This window comes from Urocampus carinirostris, chromosome 4, assembly GCF_059441175.1.
Source record: "Urocampus carinirostris isolate Australia breed hairy pipefish chromosome 4, RoL_Ucar_1.0, whole genome shotgun sequence".
In the NCBI taxonomy this organism is placed as follows: Eukaryota; Metazoa; Chordata; class Actinopteri; order Syngnathiformes; family Syngnathidae; genus Urocampus; species Urocampus carinirostris.
Window position 1 is genome coordinate 13,609,508 of NC_142352.1, and position 23,768 is coordinate 13,633,275.

The 23,768-nt window shown below is 39.3% G+C and overlaps 1 protein-coding gene across 1 annotated transcript; it reads right to left on the bottom strand.

Annotated features, from left to right (window-relative positions):
* Positions 1-6,647: 6,647 nt before the first annotated feature.
* tmem276b (transmembrane protein 276b) lies at positions 6,648-22,185 on the bottom strand. Its single transcript, XM_088333175.1, has 4 exons — positions 21,531-22,185; positions 17,449-17,562; positions 9,918-10,055; positions 6,648-7,883 (listed from the first exon to the last, which is right to left on the bottom strand). Exons 1-4 carry the CDS (start codon positions 21,919-21,921, stop codon positions 7,636-7,638), a joined length of 891 nt encoding a protein of 296 aa, XP_088189301.1. The 5' UTR covers positions 21,922-22,185; the 3' UTR covers positions 6,648-7,635.
* Positions 22,186-23,768: the final 1,583 nt, after the last annotated feature.

Below are 23,768 nucleotides of genomic sequence, written 5' to 3' on the forward strand. Positions count from 1 at the left end.
TGCATGTAGTTTATGTCTTCTCAATCACTGCAAAGCAATTATACTGAATTGAACAAATGTTAAAAAAAACAAGAAAAGAAAAGAAAGCTATGCTACAGTACCATGTTCCAGTAGGTATTCCTTTCAATCATCATAACACTGAGCTGACTCGCAAGTGACATCTTCATTTGTATTTAAAAGTGGACTTATAAAGGGTTCAAATACAGATTCTGCTCTCATTGCTTAAAGGGACACTGTGTTAATATTTGATCTCTAGATGTCTCGGTATTGCAGGGGTCACCATCAGGTTATTACTATGTTGTTACTGTTATTACTCGGTCAATTGTTAAAAGTTAGGTTAAATAAGCTCATTAACTACCCAAAAATGTTTTTTTCTAGAAAATCACGAGGACCATGTACTGGAGAGCAATTTTCAGAACAGGTCTGCGAGTACCTCAGCTGACATTAGGGGCACCGCTGATGTATTGTGTACTGCAAGCCAAAGCGAATGCTTTTTAGCACAGGGAAAAATACAAACAACGGATACTCAAAGTGACCAAACTGCACCATTTTAAAAAAATATTTTTTGTCCTGGCCTTTCAAAAGGATTTAGGGTAGCCGTAGGAGCAAGATGGCGGAAAAGTATGTCGCTCCCTCTAGGTGAGCCTCATGTTATGGTAAATACATGTTAAAAAAAATAAAGGTCCTTGATCTACGAGTACTATGATAGTATTTTTGCTTATTATTGAAACCAATTTTTTTTTTTAAACAAATGCCGTTTTTACCACTAGGAGGCACTTAATACACAATATCCCTTTAATATGCTTCTAATACAACAATTTGCGATAGGACACCCAAAGGTGTACTTTATAATCTCTCCAATATGCATATGTAACACTAACCCTGCAAAAGTTCAAGTAAAAGAAATACAAAATCTAAAATTAAAGAATACTATAACCCTTGTAGGTTTTTTCACTGCTGACCGAAAATGTTGCTATTTAAAGTATTCATTTATTTGCTTATTGTACATCTTTGTCCTGTTTATTATTTTCTCCAGTTTTCGTTCCCGTCTAGTTTCTCCTGTTTATTTTTATATCCTGATTTGTTATCTATCCTTTCGGGTATCGACCCCAGCTGTCCGATATCAACTCAGGCAATTGAAATCGATCTCGTTGGTCTCTGGCTTCCTGTCTTTCCACGCCAGACCGGCTGCCTAACGTGCATGACTCCCCATTTCCCGTAAAATAAAAGGCTTGTGTGAGAACGTCACGCGATTGGGTCCTGATCGTGTTCTGGTTCTTGACACTATATTTATGTATTTTCCTCAGTGATTCATTTCCACGTTGCAAAAATTCCAGTTAAAAGTAAGGGGGGGTATGTAACAGGAGGGTAAAATAAATTGTAACCCTAAAAATATAAGAAAAATAATGTGTCAACTCATCTACCATAAAAAAAAAAATTCCATTGATCATTGACCCCCAAAAAGGACAAGGCTGTTAACAGTTACCAAGTATGCAAAAATAATACTGATAACAATGATAATGATACATGTGTACTATTGCTTCCAGTATGTCAAATTAATACATTCATTCTAACCCGTAACATTTATGTTACCTTACAAACGCATGAACTATGAGTCATGTGATTTGAGGAAAGTGTAAAAACAAACAAAAAATGATTGCACACACTGCCTTGCTCCATCATATTTTCACAATAAAAGCTTCAACTGCCTTTTTATAAATTTACAAAAGCCAGATGTTAACACATGCTTGTACCGGTTTTTACCTCATCAACGGACTTTGTTACTTTGTTTTCTCTAAATTTGAAGTGTTGTGTACAGCAAAGTTTCAACAAAGACACAGATGTCAGTTTGCAATCAGCATTCAGTTCTTATCAAACTCAGGGGTTCGTACACCTTTTTTATGACCAAATTAAATATCTTTAAGGACTTTCAAAGCCAATTTTCCAATTTTTCCAGTATCATTAAATGAAGTAATCATGTATTTTGCAGAGGCATGAATTCATCTGCTATTTATAAATGTGATTTTTAATGTTTTGTTTGTATTTATCAAGACATATAATTTTTTGATCTTGAGGAAATTGCGTAAATCTAAACGAAACATGAGTAAATACTTTTGAAACAAATCTCTTACTATATAGGTATTTGGAAAAATTGACTGTAATATGTAACTTACATTTTCAGTTACAGGAAGTTCTTACCATTATAATTCACCGCTGTGAAACGCTACCTTAATTTTTTGCATGGCCCATAATACCGTAAAGGTCCAAAATTGATACGTAATCCTTGCACTAGTACACATTATATACTGCCCTTTTTAGGTGTAATATGCACGTGGTCCTCTGAGGCGCGACCCGTAGGGGCCGATGATGCTTCATATGACAATGTCATACAAAGAAATACCAGTTGCCGTTAATCACGAGGAAAGAAGAAATGCAATGGCAAAGCAAAGCAAAGCCACCAGAGTGCAGTGTTTGTGTAAATTTTGAGCAGGCTTGTTGAGAAACATGGGAACAATTTCAATCATTTGAAAATTCAAGCACTATACAATCCTTGAAAACACAACATTAAAATTCAAACATTTTCAAGGATTTCAAGAGCCCGTACGAACCCCTTCAAACTTCTGCCAGATGGACATCGCATGCGAAATTGTCAGCACAATCCTGAACACCTTTGGCATTGTATCAAAGGATCAACACATTATTGTGCAAGACAATTTTTAAAGTAGTTTACCATTATTCTAATGGGCTTTTAATTGTGCATGGGAATTATTCTTATTATTATTATGCTTCTCGCGTTTCATTTTGTTCAGATCACTTGTTTTCAGTGATCAAGTCGAGACACATTTTCTTGACAATTCATTCACCTTTAAATACAAACCTGCCTTTGTTCGAGTACTCAGGCTAATACCTGGCCTTTTTTGCTAAGTAATTTTACAGTTGTTTTACCTACATAGTCTAAGACAAAAATGCTTTTATTTATTGTAGTTTTTTGTGGACTTGTTACTGATTTAAATTCATAACTTTAATTTCTAATGTACTGAAAGTAATACTTGTTACTTCTATCCAAAGAGAGTGTTTTCTTTATTATACTAGTCTTTATCAAAACAAAACTGTAATGGCAAATTAATAACTATGAGAACATGTTTTCATGATTCAGCCACACAGCATAAAAGGGACTTCTAAATTTTAACCCAAATTCCAAGAACTTGGAAGAAAAATTAACAGTTATATGCTTGAATGGGTCAACTTACAGGTACTCAAAGTCTTGAGAAAGAAATTATTAATTTTATGATGAAGATGACTCAACTTTAATTACTTAAACAAAGATAGAAAATACCAGTAAAACCACTGTTTGAACCCTGCTTGACAATAGACTTGTAAAGTATTGCTAATATGAGAAAATTATATTAATAGTTCTTTATTGAATACATGTAATCTTCGGTTTACCACACTGCTATCGTGGTGCATTACGGAGCCTGTCACTTTTTTACTCGTGACTGCTACCTTTGGCCTTAAACGCAACTGCAGCCTATGTCAACGTTGTGCAAAAATAAAAATGAAAAATGCGTCGCACACTTGAAACGCTCTCAACTGGGAGCAAGATGCAACCCTATGGGAAAAGTTGTTAAAAGTCTGCTCTGATGCTCAATCCCACTAATTCCCTTTCCATTTATTTTACTCCTTACTCTCGCAAAACTCGTTCATCATGGGGTTACAAAGTCCAAACCCTCTGCAGAGAGTAAGGTAGAAGAGGGACACATGCCACTTTTCACTCATTCAGGTAAGGAGTGCCCTAGCTTCTCCTTAGCGATGCCCACTCTGCATTACCTTACAGCTGCAAGTAATCGTGTAAGAGTATTAACCAATTATGTGTTTTTATGTTGTGTTATAGAACATAAATAACTAAAGAAGGTTCTACCAGACAAGGAAAAGGGCAAAGGCGCAGCAGAGGTGCTTTCAGGAAAGACATGGAAGAATAAACAAGACTGAAGTGCAGTAGTCATCTGGCGGAATACTTATTAATTTTTTATGTTAAAAACTACAGTTTATTGTTACTGTCTAGGGGTGTGTGAAATGTGAAAAAAAGGAAACCACAACAACAGAAAAGGATTAAACTATCGCATAGTGACGTCACAACAACCGATGTCCAAGTTGTGACAAGGTAAGCAGGAAGTATATTCCAAATTTCTCACCAAATAAGTGGAAGGGGGTTAGAAAGATGAAGTGGATAGGTGAAAGAGGAAGTAATGGGATTTGGCTTTAAACAAAATATAAATGTGTTATTTTGATTTTACCTACAAATCTGGGATCAAGTAATTTAAAGTCAGAATCATTAAAAACAAATACTTATGATAAAAGGTAGAGTAACTTTTAAATAGTTTAGATCTACTTGCAGTCCTGAACTTTATTCAGGGTTCATACACATTTTTAATGGCCTAATTCAAGCACTTTTTAAGGATTTTCACAGCCATTTTTTACATTTTTCCAGTATCATTAAAACTATGTTCCGTGCGATTCATATATTTTGCAGAGCCACAAATATATCTGAGAATTACATATGTGAATTTTACTCTTGGGTTTGCATTTATGAGTTTTAGATTTTGAGTAAGTCGCGAATATATTTGTTTTCGAGGTGTAGCACGCACCGGACCTCCTTTACACGACCTGTAGTGGCAAAGACACTTCATAGGACAATGCCGTACAAACTAATGCCAGTTGCAGTTCATCGCGAGGGAAGGAGAAATGCAATGGCAAAGTGAGAAGCCACCAGAGAGCAGTGTCGGCGTCATTCTGAAGCAGACTTGTTAAAAAACAAGTCAACAATTTCAAGTGCTTCACCGAAAATTCAAGCACTTTTCAATCCTTGAAAACACAACGTTAAAATTCAAGCATTTTTGGGATTTAAAGCACTCTTACAAACCCTGTCTATGATAATTTTAGTCATTCGCCCACACACTTGATTATTTTCTCACTTCTCGCTTTCGCCCAGTAAACTGGTTGAAGTGGATATAAAGGGCTGAATTCAGTGTAAAATTCCTCATTTTTTCATGGTGGTCATGGTTCAGTGAGCTCATCAAAGACAATGAAGGTGGTGGAAAAGGCAGTGTAATAATGTATTTGTTAGCACTGTAGAGGGGAATGGAATTGCATCTACTGTATTCACATTCATAAATAGAAAATAGATATTTGATATCTATTGCTGTCAAGAGGAGAAATTGTTTCAGAAAATAATTTTGTTCTAATTGTTTTGTTCAACTATACATTGGAAGGGTTGCTCCCTTCTTCTTATCTATCGGTATTACCCTGTAGAGTCAAGGCAAGGTTTTCTTATTTTGTGGCATCAGTTGAATTATGACAGCAATGTGGCCGAATTGTGAGTGTAAACAGTGCCGGCACATCTCAACTATATAGGTCTAACATCGGCTGTCAGCAAGCAAAACGTCAACACAAAGTCTCAGCTCAGCGTTTTTGCATTTCAGTTCTTCCCCAAAACTGTTCAAAATGTTGATAATACCTTTAATAAAATCTTCCCTCAAGCTAAAATCTTTCGGACCATCCTGCTGAGCCAGCACTTGCACACTCTCGGTCCCTTCCTTTCAACAAAACATGGATATAAACAACCTTATTGAAAGTCTACTTTACATAAATCATATATCTCAGTTTACATGTCATTGTACACACACAGATCTTTGATTTAGGATGCAATTTTTTTTTTAGTTTTGTTTTTTTGTGCTGCTCTCATTTGACTCCTTCAGCAGAGGACACAGACACCGATCATGGTCTTTATGTTGTTACGTTACACCTAGTAGTAAGCAATGGGCACTCATTGCCACACTATGAAAACACTAGAGTCACAAAATACACAAATTGGGTCGAAATGGACTGATCCTGTTCTTGGATCTGGGAGCTTCTGTGCTGTTTCAAACAAAGTAACTACTCATTGTTGTTCATACTCTATTTATGGGTGATTATGATTCTGTATTTTAATTATGTAATATATTATATTACAAATGTGGAGTGTCTAAAGAGAGTCTGACCGTTCAGATGAAGCTCTCGATTAAAATGAACCCCAGTTTTAGTGGGCTCAGGCTTTGTTGTGAAAAATGACAAATTCTTCCGGTTTGTTGATTAAAGGAGCTAGATGGAATTTTGAACTTTTTTTACTAGCTTGTGTCATCGTTGCAAGCTCCTTAATGTAAAGCTCCTTCAATACGCGCATTTTTTAGTCGTGCTTGAATAACTCGTCATTCTTTATCTTTCTTGGGGTTTCGTCTGGCGTTGCAGTATGACTCTTCTTACTTTCACCATTGTCATGCTACATTAGAAAAGGAAAAAAAAAATAACGGGGACAAGCATAACGTCACTCTACACCCTTCCACCCCATTTTCTTACCTAATGGGTTCCGCCCTAAACTCAATTTAGCTCTGGGGCCAGATTCAGACTTTCTGTTCTCAGGCGGGCCGGATCAGTAAAATATATAGATATACTCCAGATATTTAGCTTTGTTTTTCATACTATGCTTTATAATTCAACCATCATAAATAGCCCACCCAAAATATTATAATCACAGTTGACAAGGGATCTTTTCTAAGCACAACACATGTATTTACAAAAAACTGGGAAAAAAATGATTTTCGTATTTGCATTGAATGTATTAACTGGATTATTTTAATAGTTAACTGAATTCACTTTTAGAGTTGAACCAACTCACCACGTTATGCAGATTGAAAAAAAGAGCATTAAAAAAACATATTTTTTGCCTTAATCGTCATACTGGTCTGAAATAAATAAATAAATAAATAATCGTTTTAGCAGTACATGGACAATAAGATTAAAATAGGTCAAATCAAATTACAAAGCTGGGCCTAATAAAGCTGAGAGTATACATTTTACTACTCTCTAGGGGCCAAAGGAAGTATTTGGTTTGGATTCATTTAAAAAAGCATTACTTTTGATAGAAATGACCTGAGACACATGTCCAGAAATGTATGGCAGGGGGAGAAAATGATCCAACAGGCTGGGTTTATGTTTGACATGTCTGGTATAAGTCCTCTGTTAAGTAAGTAGAGAATTGTTAACATACTTAATAGAGAAAATATTTAACTTTAGACTTTTTAAAGGACGCCTCAAACGAGGCAACTCGCCTTAAAAAACTCGCAAACCCAAGTAGTGGATCAGTCAATACTCAAACCCAATTTGTTTTTGTTTTTTTAGTCATCTGTTTTTCAATTACAGATTTATTTATTCTGTTCTTAAAATGACCGCACGGTCAGACTTAGAAAGAGCTCCTGCTCTGGGCTCGTTTCTTGCCCCCTGGTTGATTCATCAGCAGAAAACCAACCTGTCGGCCTGCAGGCAGAGTGTGGCAAACGGATTTCAGAGAGCACCATAGTAAAAGAGTCACCTTCGATTTCCGTAAAGTCAGCTTGTCAAAAAACGACAACATCAGAAAACCTTGTGCGGTCCTGGTGTCCCTAGTAGTCCTCCGGCGGTGGATTCGAGAACTTTTCTTGCTCATTTGTTCCAAAATGCAGCTCAGGCACAAGAAACACAGAGACGGCCACGTTGTGTTTACGGTGATGAGACACAAGACGCGTGGATTTAAAGGTCCACGATTTGGAGGTGGCTCTTCTGTCACACGGTTCCGTTCTCGTGTCTGGGCTTGAGGATGGCAGTGCGGGCCGGCACACTGACGGAAGGCGCCAGGGTGCAAAGAAACCCGGCCAGCAGGGTCAAGCCCAGGCCCCCCCAGGCGCAGAACATAGACCAACCGTAGCCGTGGCTAATGTCTTCGGGGAGGCCGTACATGTTGCGGGGGTAGCGGGACAACTCAAAGTTGATTCCTGCCACGCACGTGCACAAGGAGATGATGCAGCACGTCCCTGCCAACACACACAAGAGTCAACAGTATATAAAAGGAAAAACGACATTTTCGCCATGTTCACGTGTAAATTCTGAACCCTGTGAGACCAAAAAATAAAAAAAAACATTTTAAACCACTTAAATCAGGGTTCAAGACCTTTTTTGACTCAAAGAGCCCTGAAAGCAAAATGTATTTTAAGAGCCACACCATATAGTTTAAAACTAAATCGGACTAAACCACCAAACCTACTCTGCAGACAAAAGCTAATTATTCAGCACATATCATCTCAGAGTGTGAAGTTTAATGATTTGATAAAATCTATGAAACAATAATAATAATTCCAGAGTCTGTGTCCCATGTCAACAAATGTGTGGAGCCGAGAACCCACATGAACTTGCGGTATACGGACCATCCTTTTTCGAAAGAGCAGCAGTCAATAGTGAGACGTACCACAGCATGCTGGAGAACTGGTTAAAGGATAAATACGGAGAGAAGGAGTCTGGTAGGTTAATTTTCCAACAGAATGGGGCACTAACACAATGAAGCCTAAAGGTAAGACAGTTTCTGAACACAACACTGCCAAACAGATGGGTTGGATGGTCTGGGGAGAATGATCACAAACTTATGTCCTGGGCACTCAGATCTCCATATTTCACACCATGAGATTTTTTGTTGGGAATTGTGAAAGGATTAGTCTCTGTGCCCCTATTTCAAGAGACATTGATGAGCTGAAGGCACAATTTGATGATGCAACCACAGATAAATCAAGAATCAATTGAGTCAAGATGGCGGCGCGTTGGGTAGACGCTGCGGCTCGGGCTCCAGTTCGTCTTTTGTTTTTCAGTGTCCCCTGATCCCTCTTATTTTCCCTTCGACTCCCTTCGCATTTACAATAATATCCACTACATCCCGAGGGATATACAGAGACCACCGGATCTCCCTGGAAGATTTGCCGCCTGCCGACAATGACAACGACGGAGAAAAGGCTGAGCTAAGCTAAGAAGGCGACCACACAGACCAGCGCTCCCTAGCATGTTCAACCAACGCCAGATCCATCCGTCCACAATGAGTGAATTGAGCTGCGGATCGCCACCAACAGCGTCCGGAATTGGAGGACTTTTTTTTTTTGCCATCACGTAGTCTTGGCTTTCCCGACGCCGCATTACATCACCGGCTCGAACGAGATGAAGACTCCGGTAAAAACAGGGGTTGGAGTATACGCGCTACAATAATAGCGGAACCATTGACACACACTGTTCACTCGATATGGAGTTTCTAGCTATGTACCGGGAGAGTTAACTGTGGTCTTTGTGTTTGCTGTATACTTTCCACCGCTAACAGTTTCACCAGATGCTAACGTTAGCATAGCGCTAATCTCCTGCCCGCTGCTAAACAGCAGCTTTCACTACCCCAACGGAGCTTTATCGTCGACGGCGACTTTAATCGGGCATGTTTATGGACTGTACTCCCAAATCCATTCAATCGTGGACTCCCAAATCCATTCAATTGTGGACTGAGCAATTCGGAAAAACGCTGGACTATGTGTAATGTAAGATCAAACATTCGGTTGTGTCCGGCAACTTTGTTTTGACTCTCACCCCCCTGCCCACTGCCCGAAGATAGCTGGGATGGGCTCCACCACCGTGACCCTACTAAGGATAAGCGGTGCAGATAATGGATGGATGTATGGATAGTTTCAATGTCAAAATGTGCCCAAGACTTTTGGAACACCTTGTAGTTACGGACGGTGGGCCACAGGTGGGAACACAGGGAAAGACAGTCCGGAGCCCAATGGTTAGATGGTACCGATGTGACCCCATGATAGAGGTCCAAGCCCTGCCTTCAACGCTACCCCCACTCCTTCCAATGAATTAACAAGTGGCCGCGTACAGATCTGTGACGTGATTACATTTAACACTACCATGTCAGTCAAATGTAAGCATCGGTATGGTTGTAAAACAGCCTAATGGACGTCGATACATCGTGCAAGTGGCCATAATGTTGTGGCTGGTGAGTATCGGTTTCAATATGGGCAAATGTTTGCACACAGTACCTCCCATGAGAAAGAGTAGGCCAGCTACATATTGCATGAGGTCATGCTGTTGGCAGCATCCCAGGACTCCGATGATCCAGCCAAAAAGAATGATGGAGACGGCCATTCCCACAAAGCCAGCCGTCATTCTTCTCAGATCTGCAAGAAAAGACCACCGGGGTACAAAATCAGATGCACTCCAATTACAGCTACATCACGTTCAACTTTGGTTTATGGTACGATGCAACTGATTTTATACAACCTCTAGCAAAAAGTATGGAATCATCACTCTTGGACAAGTACTCACTCCGACATTTTATTCTGTGGAACAAACTCAGATAAAAAGCATGAAAATAATAATTGTATTGTTTTTATTTGTATTCAGCCAGTATAAACCATAAACATGAGATATACAAGAAATCATTTGACACGCAAACTCTCAATAATGATAAAACAATAGATGTAAAAGAATAGAGTAATAAAAATACTGTAGTGTGTAATACAAAATAATTATATAGAATAGTTTAAAACGTTTTTCACAAGTGCAACATATTGGCATTCAGAGTCACTAATATATATGAATAAAAAATTGTGGTGGTCAGTAAATGCTACTTTTAAAGACAAAGCACAGGGGAAAAAAATAGAATCACTCTATTCTGAAGAAAACTATATAGAATCATGAAAAACAGACAAAGAAATAACAATCAAAACATATCACTAGTATTTACTTGCACCACCTTTGGCTTTTATGACAGCTTGCAGTCTCTGAGGCATGGACGGTATCATTAGCGATGAGTGACAAACAGTATTTTTCATCGGTATTTTTCATCAATCCGGTGCCAACTTTCTTTGATTGCAGTTGCCAGATCATCTTTACAGGTCGGAGCCTTGCTGTGGACAAAATTTTTCAATTTCCACCACAAGTTTTCAATTGGGTTTAGTTCTAGACTATTTGCAAGCTCATTTGCACGTCCTTCATGGAGAAATGCTTTCACAGTTTTTGCTATGTGGCATGATGCATTGTCATGTTGGAAAACAGCCCACATCTTTGGCGACCATACGAATAGAGTTACCTTCTTCAAGATGTTTGACGATCCTGTCTTTGGTCTCAAGAGCCATGTATCTTGTTGGAGCAATGAGTCTTGCCAATTCACTTAGTCCAGGAGCCCTCTAAGGTGTGATAACTGGACAGTTTTTAACTGCTGACTAGCGAGCAGACTTAATCTAAGTCAATTAAGGAAAGAAAATTAAGAGGGTATGTCCCTATTTTCCACTCATAACGCACTGATTCCATATTTTTTTCTTCAGAATTGAGTGATGCCATATTTATTTTCCTGCAGTTGCTCTATAAAAGTGACATTTACTGACCGTTGCAATGTTTTTACTTGATTTCTCTTAGAGTTTCTGAATGCCAATATGTTGAACTTTGGAATTACCCGATCTGAGTTTCTTCTACAGAATAAAATGTCTGAGTGAGAGCTTGCCCATAACTGGTGATTTCATACTTTTTGCTCGGGGTTATACTTTAGTAGACACAAGTAGAGAAGACGTCAATGAATTTTGAGCTTGAAAAGAGAACAAGAGAGGACTGAACGTAAATCCTCATGATGAAAAATTGAAAATCATTTATAAAGGTCCTCCCCTCTTTGTAACAATCAACAGTGAAGAATAATTGTCAGCGTAGCAAACAACCCTGGCAACTTAGGCAAACTTCTTTGCAGTTGTCCAATATTAAAAACAGAACGCATACTTGTCCACCAAAAACTAGAAACACAATGGGTTTGACCTGGTTGGGTTGATATATTTTGATGAACAGGATCTGTGTTGAAGGGAGACAAGACATTCTTGGAGAGGAACAGATTTGTAGAAAATTGAAACATTATAGATAAGCTAGAAACAATAAATTCTGCCTATGTATTCACTTCTGTGCTTGCAGGATGACACGACTGACATTTTCCCGAGAAATGTAGCTGAGTATCTGAATGTCATAACGTGTGCTCATGTTAATCCTCAGTTAAGCTGAATTAATTAATAGTGAAACATATTTGATGTCCTTTGTTTTCAGATACTTAACTCTGTTGTCTAAATGGGTGAGGTTTTATCGTACGACAGTCATTTTAAGAAAAAGTATATCTATAAAATGTGCTTTTTGACACTTTTGAGATAATAAAGGGTGGGAGAGGTGTTGGGCTAAGTCCCTGCAAGGTTTGAAACCTTTGTTTTTACCAAACACATGGCTTTTCAGACTTTTACATATGTGGTTCTAGTTGGGCAAGCCTCGTCGAGCTCTTCTTTTTGGCAGATTTTCCATAAAGTGCTTCTCACGCTTGCTCATGTGTCGCAATCGATTTCAGGACAGGCCCGCGCGCCAAAAAAGCTCCCAATAAGCTGCAGGACTTGAGATTGCCTCCAGATCAATGTTCCCTCTAAGCTGCGTGTGTGGGTAATTGCGCACTACCCAGAGCTTTTCCACGCACAAGAAAATCTAGCTAGCTCACAAAAATCAGGGCTCGAAATTGCTAATTAAGAAGCGAATTAGGTCAAAGTTACAGTGCATGAAGGTAAAAATACAAGGGTTCCCCTGACGTTGTGTTCTAAATGCGGTATTTGTAAGTCAAGGTCGAAGTAGAACGAAGTTGAGTAAAGTCAGTAGAGTTTTTCGAGAACCTGCTTCTTCGGCTCGGCTCACTAAAAGGAAGTCCTAAATGGCTCTTCAGGTTGTTTTTGCTTCTTTTATCCCTATATGACCAAATATTATGTAAAATTATGCACAAAATGACTTAAAGGAAGGGGGAATAGAACAAAAAAGAAAAAAATACCAAAACGAAAAAGTAGTGAAAAGCTGAGAAAAAAGAAACAAAAGGAAGAGAAAAAAGAAGGAACATTTCAGAAAAAAAGCCCCCAAAAAAGAAAAGAAAAAGAAACAAAGGAAAAAAGTAACAGCTAGGAAAAAATAAACACAATGAGATTTTTTTAAAAGGAATTAAAAAAATGGAAAAAAAAACAGGGAAAAAGAAGAAAAAGTTTGTGTTGCATTCAAATAATTTCCAATTATACAAAGTCAATCTTGTTGCCAACATTGAACTTCCACTAAAAAATGTGATTAAATACAGTTGCGTATCGTGCAACCGACTCAATAAGCCCCCAAAAATGTTAGTATTATGTGACAAAAGATACCAGGAAAAAAAGAAATGGAAATCTTGTGAAAGAATTGTTGTAAAAACAAATGACGTTTGTAGGCCGTACAACCTTTGCAATAATACATTGGTCAATTCATTCAAAAGTGATGTTTGATAATGATTTAGTTGCCACACTTGGGATTATGGTTGCTCACTGTTGTTTCAAGCGTTACTCACCGACTGTGTGAACGCTCAGACCCCTGGAAAATTAGAGGGAACATTGCTCCAAATCCCAGTGAACACTGTACAGGCACTATATCACACTCTGCAGTAAACCAGCGGACTTCAGGGGCTGCAATCCAAAGGCCGTGAGGGATTGTTCCTCTTCAAGATGTTCCCTTTGCTGAACTATGTTCTTCAAACTAATCCTTACACAAATCTTCTTGCCAATGATGACTTGCCTCAGCAAGTCTTCAACTCTTTAAATCAAGCATATTAACAGTCGCCACTTTGCAAGGCAGGTTGTACTAATTGCTGCAAATTGGCTTTTAAGTGATGTGGTCAGATGTCACCCTAGTTTCACATAGCATCTAAATACCTTGGGTTCAGAAAGCTGCACTGTTATTCTCGCTTTCTTCCATTAGCGAATCTTCACTTTTATCTAGTTTTCTTTCTTTTTGCTGTATATAGCCTAAGTTAGTTCTTAGAGCAGTGTTGCTCAACTGGTGGGTTGGGACCCAAAAGTGGGTGCGGCCCCATTTTTAGTGGGTCACGGGCCTTTTCTTTGTCAAAATAATGCTAAAAAAGGAAAAAACAGAGGCTCAAATGCACTCCTTAACAGTAGATAGGGATAATGTCCCTGTGATTTCGTTTACCAATTCAATCAGTGTGTTTGAGAGGGATCGCATCTCATTTTACTGTGATTTTTTGGGGGATTAATTTCCTCTATCTGCCCATAATCTTGGGTTCCAAGGATTATTAGTGATAAGGGAAAGGAAAAGTGGAAAACAGTGACAACAACAATCCAGTTGAAGAAGTTAACAATAGGGAAATAAGAAAACAGAATACGAGCTTCTGCCACCCAAGTGATGGCAGAAGGTACAAAAACTGGTTTAAACATGTCTTTATGTTTTTCTTTTCCCTGTGTCATGGTCCAGGGATCCTTAGTACGTATGTGGCTATTTCAAAGCAGTTTTAGATGGTCGCTTTTATGTGAGGTAGATTTATACGCGAGTACTTGAAGTTGATTTGGATTTGCTGGTCATTTTGTTTGTTGGCAAAGGCAAATAAATTATAGCATCTCTGCTTCAAACTGCACGATACCTCCAATGGATACAGTTGAAAAGTAGACTTTTTTTCTTAATTCAGTGTGAAAGTCTGGGTACAGAAGTCAAATTAGTTAAGAACCAGTAATGCTAAACAAATCTCTTTTGTGATAATTTTTAAATATGCACATAAGAACTTGTGCATGTAGCATTTAAAAAAAATCATGAATCACTACAACGGTACAAAAACACACCTCAACTAACATGTACTGTGGCCACATTGATAGCTAATGATTACGAGTATTTACTGTTATCCAGATAAAACTGTCTAAAAACTGAAGTAGATCTCTTAAAGAGACTCTTTGTGATTAAGGGCTATGTCCACTCCACGCATCGGCCCAGTATTGCAGTACCTCCGGGAACTGTGCATTCGCAATGATCGCTGCAAGGCTTTAAGGCTAGGACCTTAGCTTGGCCTTTTGGCTGAGAGTAAGAGTCCCGGCTCCTTGGCTTTGTAGCGTATTATGAACTGACCGATAACGGATACTGGATAAATAATAAAGAAAATAGAACAATAACCCTTAAAAAATCCCCCCCTCTTAAAGAGACATTGTGTATTATTTAGCTCCTTTCAGTGGTAAAAAGAACCAAAATGCATTAATTATCACATAGACGTGTATTTTTTTTAATTTAACGTATTTCGGAAATTTGTATTTATCTTAGATAACATGAGGCCCACCTAAAGAGAGCTGAAATGATTGTCTGCCATCTTGCTGCTAGAGATACCCCAACCACCCAAAAAAACTTGTGAAGAAAATGAAAGGTAGAAGGGTTCAGTTTGGTCATTTTGACCCTGGGCTGTGCACCCTACACTTATTTTTTGTAACAAAATCAAAATAAAACGAAATTGATTAACCAGAAGAATAACGATGGGTGGGTAATACGAAAAAAAAAGTCACCTAGAATGAAGCTTGCTCGACCCAAACGTAATGATTGACATTTCGGCCCAAATGGATCGGAATTTAGAACAGGTCGGGCCCGGGCTCAGGCTTAAGATCTTATCTCTGGGCTGAAAGTGGCGGACAGAACGTTTTGTCCAACCTTTCGCTATCAACACAACAGTATTATTTTTTTAAGCAGCATGATGAATTACCGCGCCCGAGCCAATCATAATTTGTGAAACTGGTGACGTTTCCCAACATCAGCTAGCTGCCGTTCTGACACCGACTTGGAATCGGATTAGCTAAACCAACAGCTTTTATTAGTTTATGCCTCAGGGCCTTTAAAATGTTTTTGAGAAAAAGCCTCTGGGTAGATTTCTGAGCCTAGCAACAAGCAATGGCTGAAATGTGATTGGTGAAATGTTTAGATAAGAAAACACACATCGAGAAGCAGCGCAACCAGAAAGAAGCAATGAAAGGTGGCTGACAGAAAATTGTAAATGATTCAATTATCTCAGTATCGATAGACAAAATATAATTAACATCACATGATTCAGATAATTTTGCCCCAGCAGCGAAGGCCTTGCAGGCCCTCACTTCTAGCTATTCATTTCAATGGTGGCTAGCTTTAGGCCACAAACAAGTTGCTAAGACGGGTGGCGAGGGAAATTATTAAATAAACATTGAATACATTGCATAGCAGGTGATTTGGCTCATCATACCCATTTGTGTAACCTAAGTATTTTGAAGCTTTGGAGTGTGATTGACATTATTTAGTACAGTGACAGTTAATTTAATGTTTCTAACATAATTTAATTTCTTTTTGCAGAAAGTACAAAACCAAGGCACACAACATGCTGGGCCACGCTTTATCTCTACTTAATATTTAAAAATCACTTAAAAATCACGGTTGTATGCAATCATTGTCGCCAGCAAATCCCATTACCTCAATGTTTAACAACCATTCTTTAGTATGGTGATTGATTGCCGCTGGGGAGATCTTGCACCTACATGTCATCCAACATGGCGGCGCGCATGGATGCTGCGGCTAGTTGCTGTCCAGCTAACCTTCTATTTACTACCGTTCTCTTATCTTTTTTGCTTTCTTTTTTGGACACATGCGTGGCCAATAAGACTTAAAAAAAAAACAATTGGTAAGTAGTTCAAACCAAGCTCCCCTAAAACCACCTCTTCATTTGAATAACATTTCCTGCTGACAGCGCAAATGTTGCATGAAAACAATAGATGCGATAGCATATCTATTTATTGTGCCTCCTCTACAAAGGAGCTACTCTTGTTACAAGAAACTTGAGATGTGAGATGTCTTTTGTGCAAGAATTTTGCCTGACTTACGAGAGAAAATCCAAGTTAGGAGAATTTCCAGACGCTACCACTAGAGACTGCCTGAGACCACTCACCGCCAGCATCACCTAGTCCAAGTTAGCTCTTGGATTTTCCGCCATACAAGCCGGATCCCGTGCTCTGTTGTGGGTTTTAAACACACATTTTATTTCATTTATATCATCTTATTTATCTTATTGTTGTATTTTAATGTTCAATTACTATTTGAATTTGTATTAAATGATCAGGAAAGTATGTTTTATACCTATTTAGGGTTACCTTAGATGATTTTTGGGAGGCCAGAAACGGATTAATTGGATTTCAGTTATGTCTAATAGGGAACATTTGTTCACAGTCTGAGAAGTTCTAGATACGTATGACTCAAGAAAGTTGACACTTGATGACATGTCAGCAAAAACAAATGAGAAAAACACCTCCGCAGAACATCAGAAAAACCGTTAATATAACTGATAGTGTTTATCCGTTTCAAATATTGGACACCTGCAAAGGAGATAGCATAGGTTGCCATTTGTTATTTTGACTATAATACCTCTACTGTTGTTCGTTCTTTTGACTATTACTCACTGTTTACATCATTGTCGCTATCAGCAAATCATGTTGCTTTTTTGCCATTACCAAACCCTTCAGGGTGGATCTGCTTTAGTAATTTCGGATATTTGATGTAACCAAAGCGTCCAGAGAAGGGCTTTTAAACCAGGTTGGAATTTCTTTTCTGAGGTTTGTGCTCTCTCCTGTTCTCTTTGCAAGTTCAAAACCCATTGAAGTCTTCTCTCCTTACTTTGACTGTCTACTAAAGTTTAAACCTATCAAAACATAAGTTCCAAATATGCAAACCCTGCCAAAAATACAAAACGTGGTTACTCACGAAGTGCGTGCCATTCGTCCTGCCGTATGGTCTTTGTGATGTTGACGGGTAAATTTCGTGGAAGAATGGACGAGGTGTAGTGGTACTTTACTGGGGTGCACCTTTGAATTAGTCCTGGTGAAACAAAAAAGGGGAACATAAACACATCTTCCTTTAAAATCACAGAAAAAGTTCAGCGAAATGAACATTCAACTACAATTTTTTCGTAAGCTGTATCATAGCAATTTAGTCCTTATAGAGGCAATCAAATTATGGCCAAATGTGACTTCTTATAGAATAAACAATAAATAATGTTTGTTTAAAACTACGATCTTTTAATTTAAATGTTTGAACCTATGTAGAGGTATCACTGTACAACTGGTATTGTGCTGAAAAATTAGACTACAAATAGATATATCCAGGCCTTCAATCCAAAATGGATCCAAAACTCATTCTTGAAGGATTTTTTTTGAAAGTAACTGAATATATTAACTTCAGATGTTTGCAAATTTTTTTAATAGCTGTTAGTGATCCCAAGAGCCAAGAAGAGAACCGCAGGTTCAAGAAAGTTCTCCATGCGGGCCCCGATGTTGTGGAATGCTCTGCCCCCTGAGATTCGATTTGCAACCTCAGTGGAAGTGTTGAAATCTAGGCTTAAAACACATTTCTATTCTATAGCTTATGAATTACCAATATTTCATGTAGACAATATATGTGTATTATTTGTTATTGCAAAATCCATTACAGCCTGGTCATCCTGCAAGGGGGATGACCTCATGTGCGGTCCCTTCTCAAGGTTTCTTCATTTTCCTCATGTTGAGGTTTTTGAGTTTTTTCTTGCCCTCATGTAGGTTTTAGATCAGGTGATGCTGTCATAATAGTTTGTGGTTTGCAATAATCTGTGGTCTGTGCAGCCCTTTGAGACTCTTTGTGAATAAGGGCCATACAAAAAAACATGACTTGACTGAACTGAACAAATACAGTCAGCCAGAATATTTCCACTTTAGTCTTGACATTTATGAGATCACTCATAATCATAAAACCGTCACATGGGCAGATTATTTCAATGAGGGAATTAACACCATGTTACACACACATTTCTTTGAGATGATTCAAAAGACGTGACTCATTTTCCCCACTCTGTCCCAGTTCTGGTTTTCGTTATAGTATTTCCATAAAACATCGTAAGCTTCATTATATATAGAAGATGACATCCCAGCTTTGATGCCATGTCGCCTCTTAGCAACCATATTCTGCATACAACTTTAATCATTTAATCATGCTTGTTCTTGACGATCGTTGGCTGTGTCACCCATTTTTTTTCTTTTCATCAAAACAATAACCAAAACAATAAGCATGCTTACATGATTACGTGTTTCCATTTAAACAAAAATAATTCCAAACAAAAGAAAAAATGACTTGTTCCTGATATCTGAAATTTCAAGTTGTTCCCATTTTTGCACAAATAGTGACATAAGAACTTACATGCACTATATTAATTCATAAACCAGCTTTTTGTTTCATTAAACCAGTGTCTGAAACTCATGACAAAAAAGTTACTTGCTAAAAAAAAAAAAAACATTGTTGCAAAGTATTAAGGATTGATAATAAGAATATATAACAGAACAACACTTTGAGGAAATGAAAATGATCTGCATTTTTATATAGCACTTTTCAAGTCAAGACTTCCCAAAGCGCTTTACAGTGTGCTTCACATTTCCCAATAGCGGCGTTGTATTGCAGCCATGTAAGACGTTAACCTGCTGAGGGTATAAGGGGTTCAGTGTCTTACCCAAGGACACTTCGACATGTAACACAGAGGAGCCGGGATTCGAACTGCGATCTCTTGATCCCAAGACGAGCGCTCTACCTCCTGAGCTACTCTTCTAAGTTCTTTATAAAACTGCTTATAACATTCATTGCATGGATATGACATCGCTGTTTGCGTTGCGTCATATGGTACAAGCCACGTGAACTCCTCTTTCCACGATGCTTTCAATGTACGTTTACGTTTTGTTACATCATAAATTGTGTTAGCTTCTTTTGAATGTTTCTTATGGGGCTGAGGTTTTGGCTTGATTACTAACCACTTATGTATTTTTTCTTGTGTTCTGTGTGCGTCTAGAGAGGGAGAGTTCGGAAGCACAAAGTTATTGGATGCAGGCTTCGGATTGGCTGCAGAGTATGCAAATTGCCAAACAAACCGAAATTCCGAAATTTCCAAACCCAACAAAGATTTCGAAATCGGAATAAAGCAAACATTTGATAGCCCCTTCATGGTTGCCAGCCAGTTTTTGTATCATTACTCCACAAAACTACCAAATTGGCTTAAAACAGTTAAAAATTCTTCGACTATTTAACAGGTTAACCATTATGTTGAGTGGCTTGCTCGGGTGAGGGTGTTCATTGCATCACGTCACAGCTCAGAAAGTCAAAAGCGAGACAGACCTTCTTCTAAATGCAATATCTCTGAAACTCATACCTGTCAACCTCCATGGCTCCATCCCCTTACAAACTGTGGTATTTTCCCTTACAAAATACAAAATATTCTTACACCATATTTTTTTTTCAAACGTGTTTATTTATGTAGTTTAACGTGTTATATTGTACCGGTACATGTGTTTCATTATACCATATATATTGTTAATTAACATTTTGTTGTGAGATACTATGTTGCTCGACATGAATGAGGTTTATTATAAAAAAAGTTCAAAAATTACGTAGATTGGACGTTCACTGTAGAAGGGAAAAATACATGCAAATATAATTAAGTAGAATAATACATTTTCTTATTCAAATGATTAACTCATTTTCTGCATTAAATTATTGTTGGTAATATACTGATTGAAGGGATAACCACAAACCTGTCTTTTTTATTATCTCATTTTATGCTTCCTTTTTTCTTATCTTCTTTATACAACATAATAATTCGTAATATAATGCATCAAGCAAGTGAGCGGTTTGAGAGCCAGCTCTCTTTAGTGAGTTGAGCCGGTTCTCTAAAAAGAGACAGACTTCCTTTCACTACACAACTACCACCTGAAATCCGATGTTTTTTAAGACCGCATGTATTTCAAATTTACTCAATCAACCCCGCCTGTTGTTTTCAGATCAGAAAGACTTACGGCGTTTTAATTCAGGTTCGGCCATTGCGACTTGATTGTATCCAAAAAAAATTCAAAACTATGTTGTAATGTAGGCCTACTGCTCTGCTTTCGCTTTGTTCACGTGTGATCAGAATGATGCATGATGGGAAATCCCCAGGCGACAGACACATGCGCACAGTAGCATCAAACGAAAAAAAAAAACGATACAGAGATAGAGCCTACCGCGGCGAACTCGTTTGACTTGATTGATTTGCCGTTTCGTGATAGTTGGTGTTTACCGAAAGGTACCCATAATTGACAAATTTGCGTTTTTCCGTACAGATTTTCTTGTACGTCGTACACGTCTTAAAATGCATAATAAACATACTTTGTACGGCAAAAACGTACAGGTTGACAGGTATGGGAACTATTTGAAATATACCGATGAAATATCCATCCATCCATTATCTGCACCGCTTATCCTCAGTAGGGCCGCGGGGGTGCTGGAGCCCATCCCAGCCATCTTTGGGCAGTGGGCAGGGGACACCCTGAACTGGTTGCCAGCCAGTCGCAGGGCACACAGGGACAGACGATTCGCTCGCTTATTCACACATAGGGACAATTTGGGCCAGCCAATTCACCTAATATGCATGTTTTTGGAATGTGGGAAGAAACCGGAGTGCCCAGAGGAAACCCACGCAAGCACGGGAAGAACATGCAAACTCCACACAGGAGGTTCGATCTCATGACCTCACACGCGCTGACCACTGTGCCGCCGTGCTGCCCACCGATGAAATATTTATTGATTTGTTTTTTAGCAAAAACATGCAGTTTTTTTCTCACATGATGTATGATTTTAAATTTGGGAATACCTTTAACAAGTCATCTCCATCCAATCTGAATTAGCAAGCTAGTCAGGTTTTGGGTTGCTAGTCTGTGTTTGTATTGACAAGCTAAAGGCGCGTGTGGCAGCCGAATGCCGAGCATCGCGGCCTCCTCCTCACGCGTCATGTTTACCTTTGTAAATAAGGTCCTCGGTTTCAAGGTCAAATCCCTCCCGGTGACATTTCCTCCAGAGGCCAGACACGGTCGAGTTGAACTGACGGCTGCAGTGGGACTCCATGGCGGAAGCCCCGGCCACAAAGTGTCGCTTAGCCCTGAAGAGAGGAGCAACCTCCGGGCCGCCTCCTGCGCTCCTCTTCGGGGGCATCCGCAGGGGGAGATTGTGGTTGGAGATGTAGATGTAGCCCGGGTCGTTGCGCTTGTTACCGTAGTTTTTACACCTCTCCCGGTGCCTCCTCGCGTCCGTTTCATACCAATAATCGGTGCAAATGGCCATGGCGAGCAGCCCCAACGCGCACATCGCCAGGAAGAGCCCTCCGCCGGTTAAGATTTTCATAGCGGCCATCTTCCCCCCCTCCTCCGTCCCCCTCGCCCCCTTCCCGAGACGGGAGAGAAGCTTCCCCCGGTGGAGTCACGTTCTCACCTTACGCAGTCCTGCCCTGCGAACATGCTCGGCTCTAGCGGACGCTCACGAGATTTAGCTGCTGCTCCTGTATTGCCAATGGGTGCAATGTTGTTGTCGCCATCTGTTGTGGTACAGAACGAGCGGATGGATGGCGACCAGCTCTGGGAGGAGAAGGAGGAGGAGACTGGGCCGAGGGATGCAGTAGCGAGCTCTCTCCTCCAGGATGTCGGGTAGGGGTGGGCGATACTGGGAATTTTGGTATTGATCTGATCCGAGTAAAGACATGGTAGTTACAACCGATAAGACCCATTACTTTTAGCATGGAAAGGTTATGATGATTAAATAAATGAACCCCACCCCTTCGAGTTAGTTTATTCTATCTATCTACCTTGGTCATATCCCTCAAGAGGGGTGACCGACAGCAGATTCAGATTCAGATTCAGATCTACTTTATTGTCATTCTAGTACACGTGTATACAGAACGAAATGTCGATACATCTGACCTGCCCAGTTTCCTTGAATGTACAGATATAAGTAAAAGTTGTATTGTATTATGGCTACGTATAGTATTTTACCATAGTGCCGATAGTGCAAGAGGAGTAGCTAACCAGATGTGCAAAATGGGCAGTCAGGTTAACAAGTCAGGTAAACAGTAACATTAACACTGTAACAATAACGCTGTAAGTACAATAGTGCAGAGAGCAAATGTGCAAGGAGTGGCAAGCTATAAAGAACTGCCAGTAGTGCAAAAAGTCAAATTAGCAGCCGTTTAGATTTAGGTTAAGACAAGACACACACATACAATAACAAAGAAAATAAAAGGGAAATAAATAGCAAAAAACACACGAATTTTTTTGGACCATGGCCAACCCAATTGCCCAAACACCCAAACAAGTTAGGCACCTCGGCACCCAAGTTGGTCATGCTTTCGTCCCTCCAGATGAAACGGGACACCAGAAAGCGGCCATGTCACTCGGGTCAGGGTGACACAACACACTCTTTTGTTCAACAGCAGGGCCCGACAGCTTTCACTGGTTTACCCCTGGCGCATCATACGGGTGCCCAGCCCATCCTTAACAACGCGTCCACAATCCCACTATCCTTTCACAACACCTCTCCACTCCTTTCTATCACCAACAAGAGCTCTAGCTTCCATTATATTTAGACCTCTTTCCTGCAATGCACTCATAACATTATAGTTTATAATTAGGATAAACAGCACAAAGAATGAAATTCCTACATTGCAAACCTTAACAGAATAGAAAATAAATACAAGTATTTTTTATCATTACTGTTTTAGGACAAAAGCCCAGAAGGTCAAACAAAAAGCAGCAATGAAACAAAAATACAAATACAGTATTACTCTCAGAACCCGAACAGACGCGTAACATTTTCACAAAAGCTTTATTTTACGGGAAGAGGGGCAGTCATGCACGAGAACACAAGTGCCAGAGATTCGGCGATCGCTGGGCAGAAGAGATCGAAACCGGTCAGGACAGACGGGATTGATACCAGATACCGGACAGGACGGGACAGACTGGATGGATACCGGATACTGGATACACAAGCAAGATACCGATCAGGACAGGGTCGATACCAGATACTCGATACAACAGCAAGATACCAGACAGGGCAGGAGAAACGGGATTGATATCGGCTACACGAGCAAGATACCGGACAGGACGGGACAGATACCAAATACTGGAGCAAGATACCAGACAGGACGGATACTGGATACAGGAGCAAGATACCGGACAGGGCAGGACAGACGGAATCGATACTGGATT

Excerpts from the sequence above, each read along its gene's own strand:
- tmem276b (XM_088333175.1), bottom strand. The coding sequence starts at position 21,921 with ATGGCCGCTATGAAAATCTTAACCGGCGGAGGGCTCTTCCTGGCGATG. Across the intron at positions 17,563-21,530 it reads CGAGGACCTTATTTACAAAG|GACTAATTCAAAGGTGCACC; the intron begins GTAAACATGACG and ends TTGTTTCACCAG. Across the intron at positions 10,056-17,448 it reads GGACGAATGGCACGCACTTC|ATCTGAGAAGAATGACGGCT; the intron begins GTGAGTAACCAC and ends CTTTTCTTGCAG.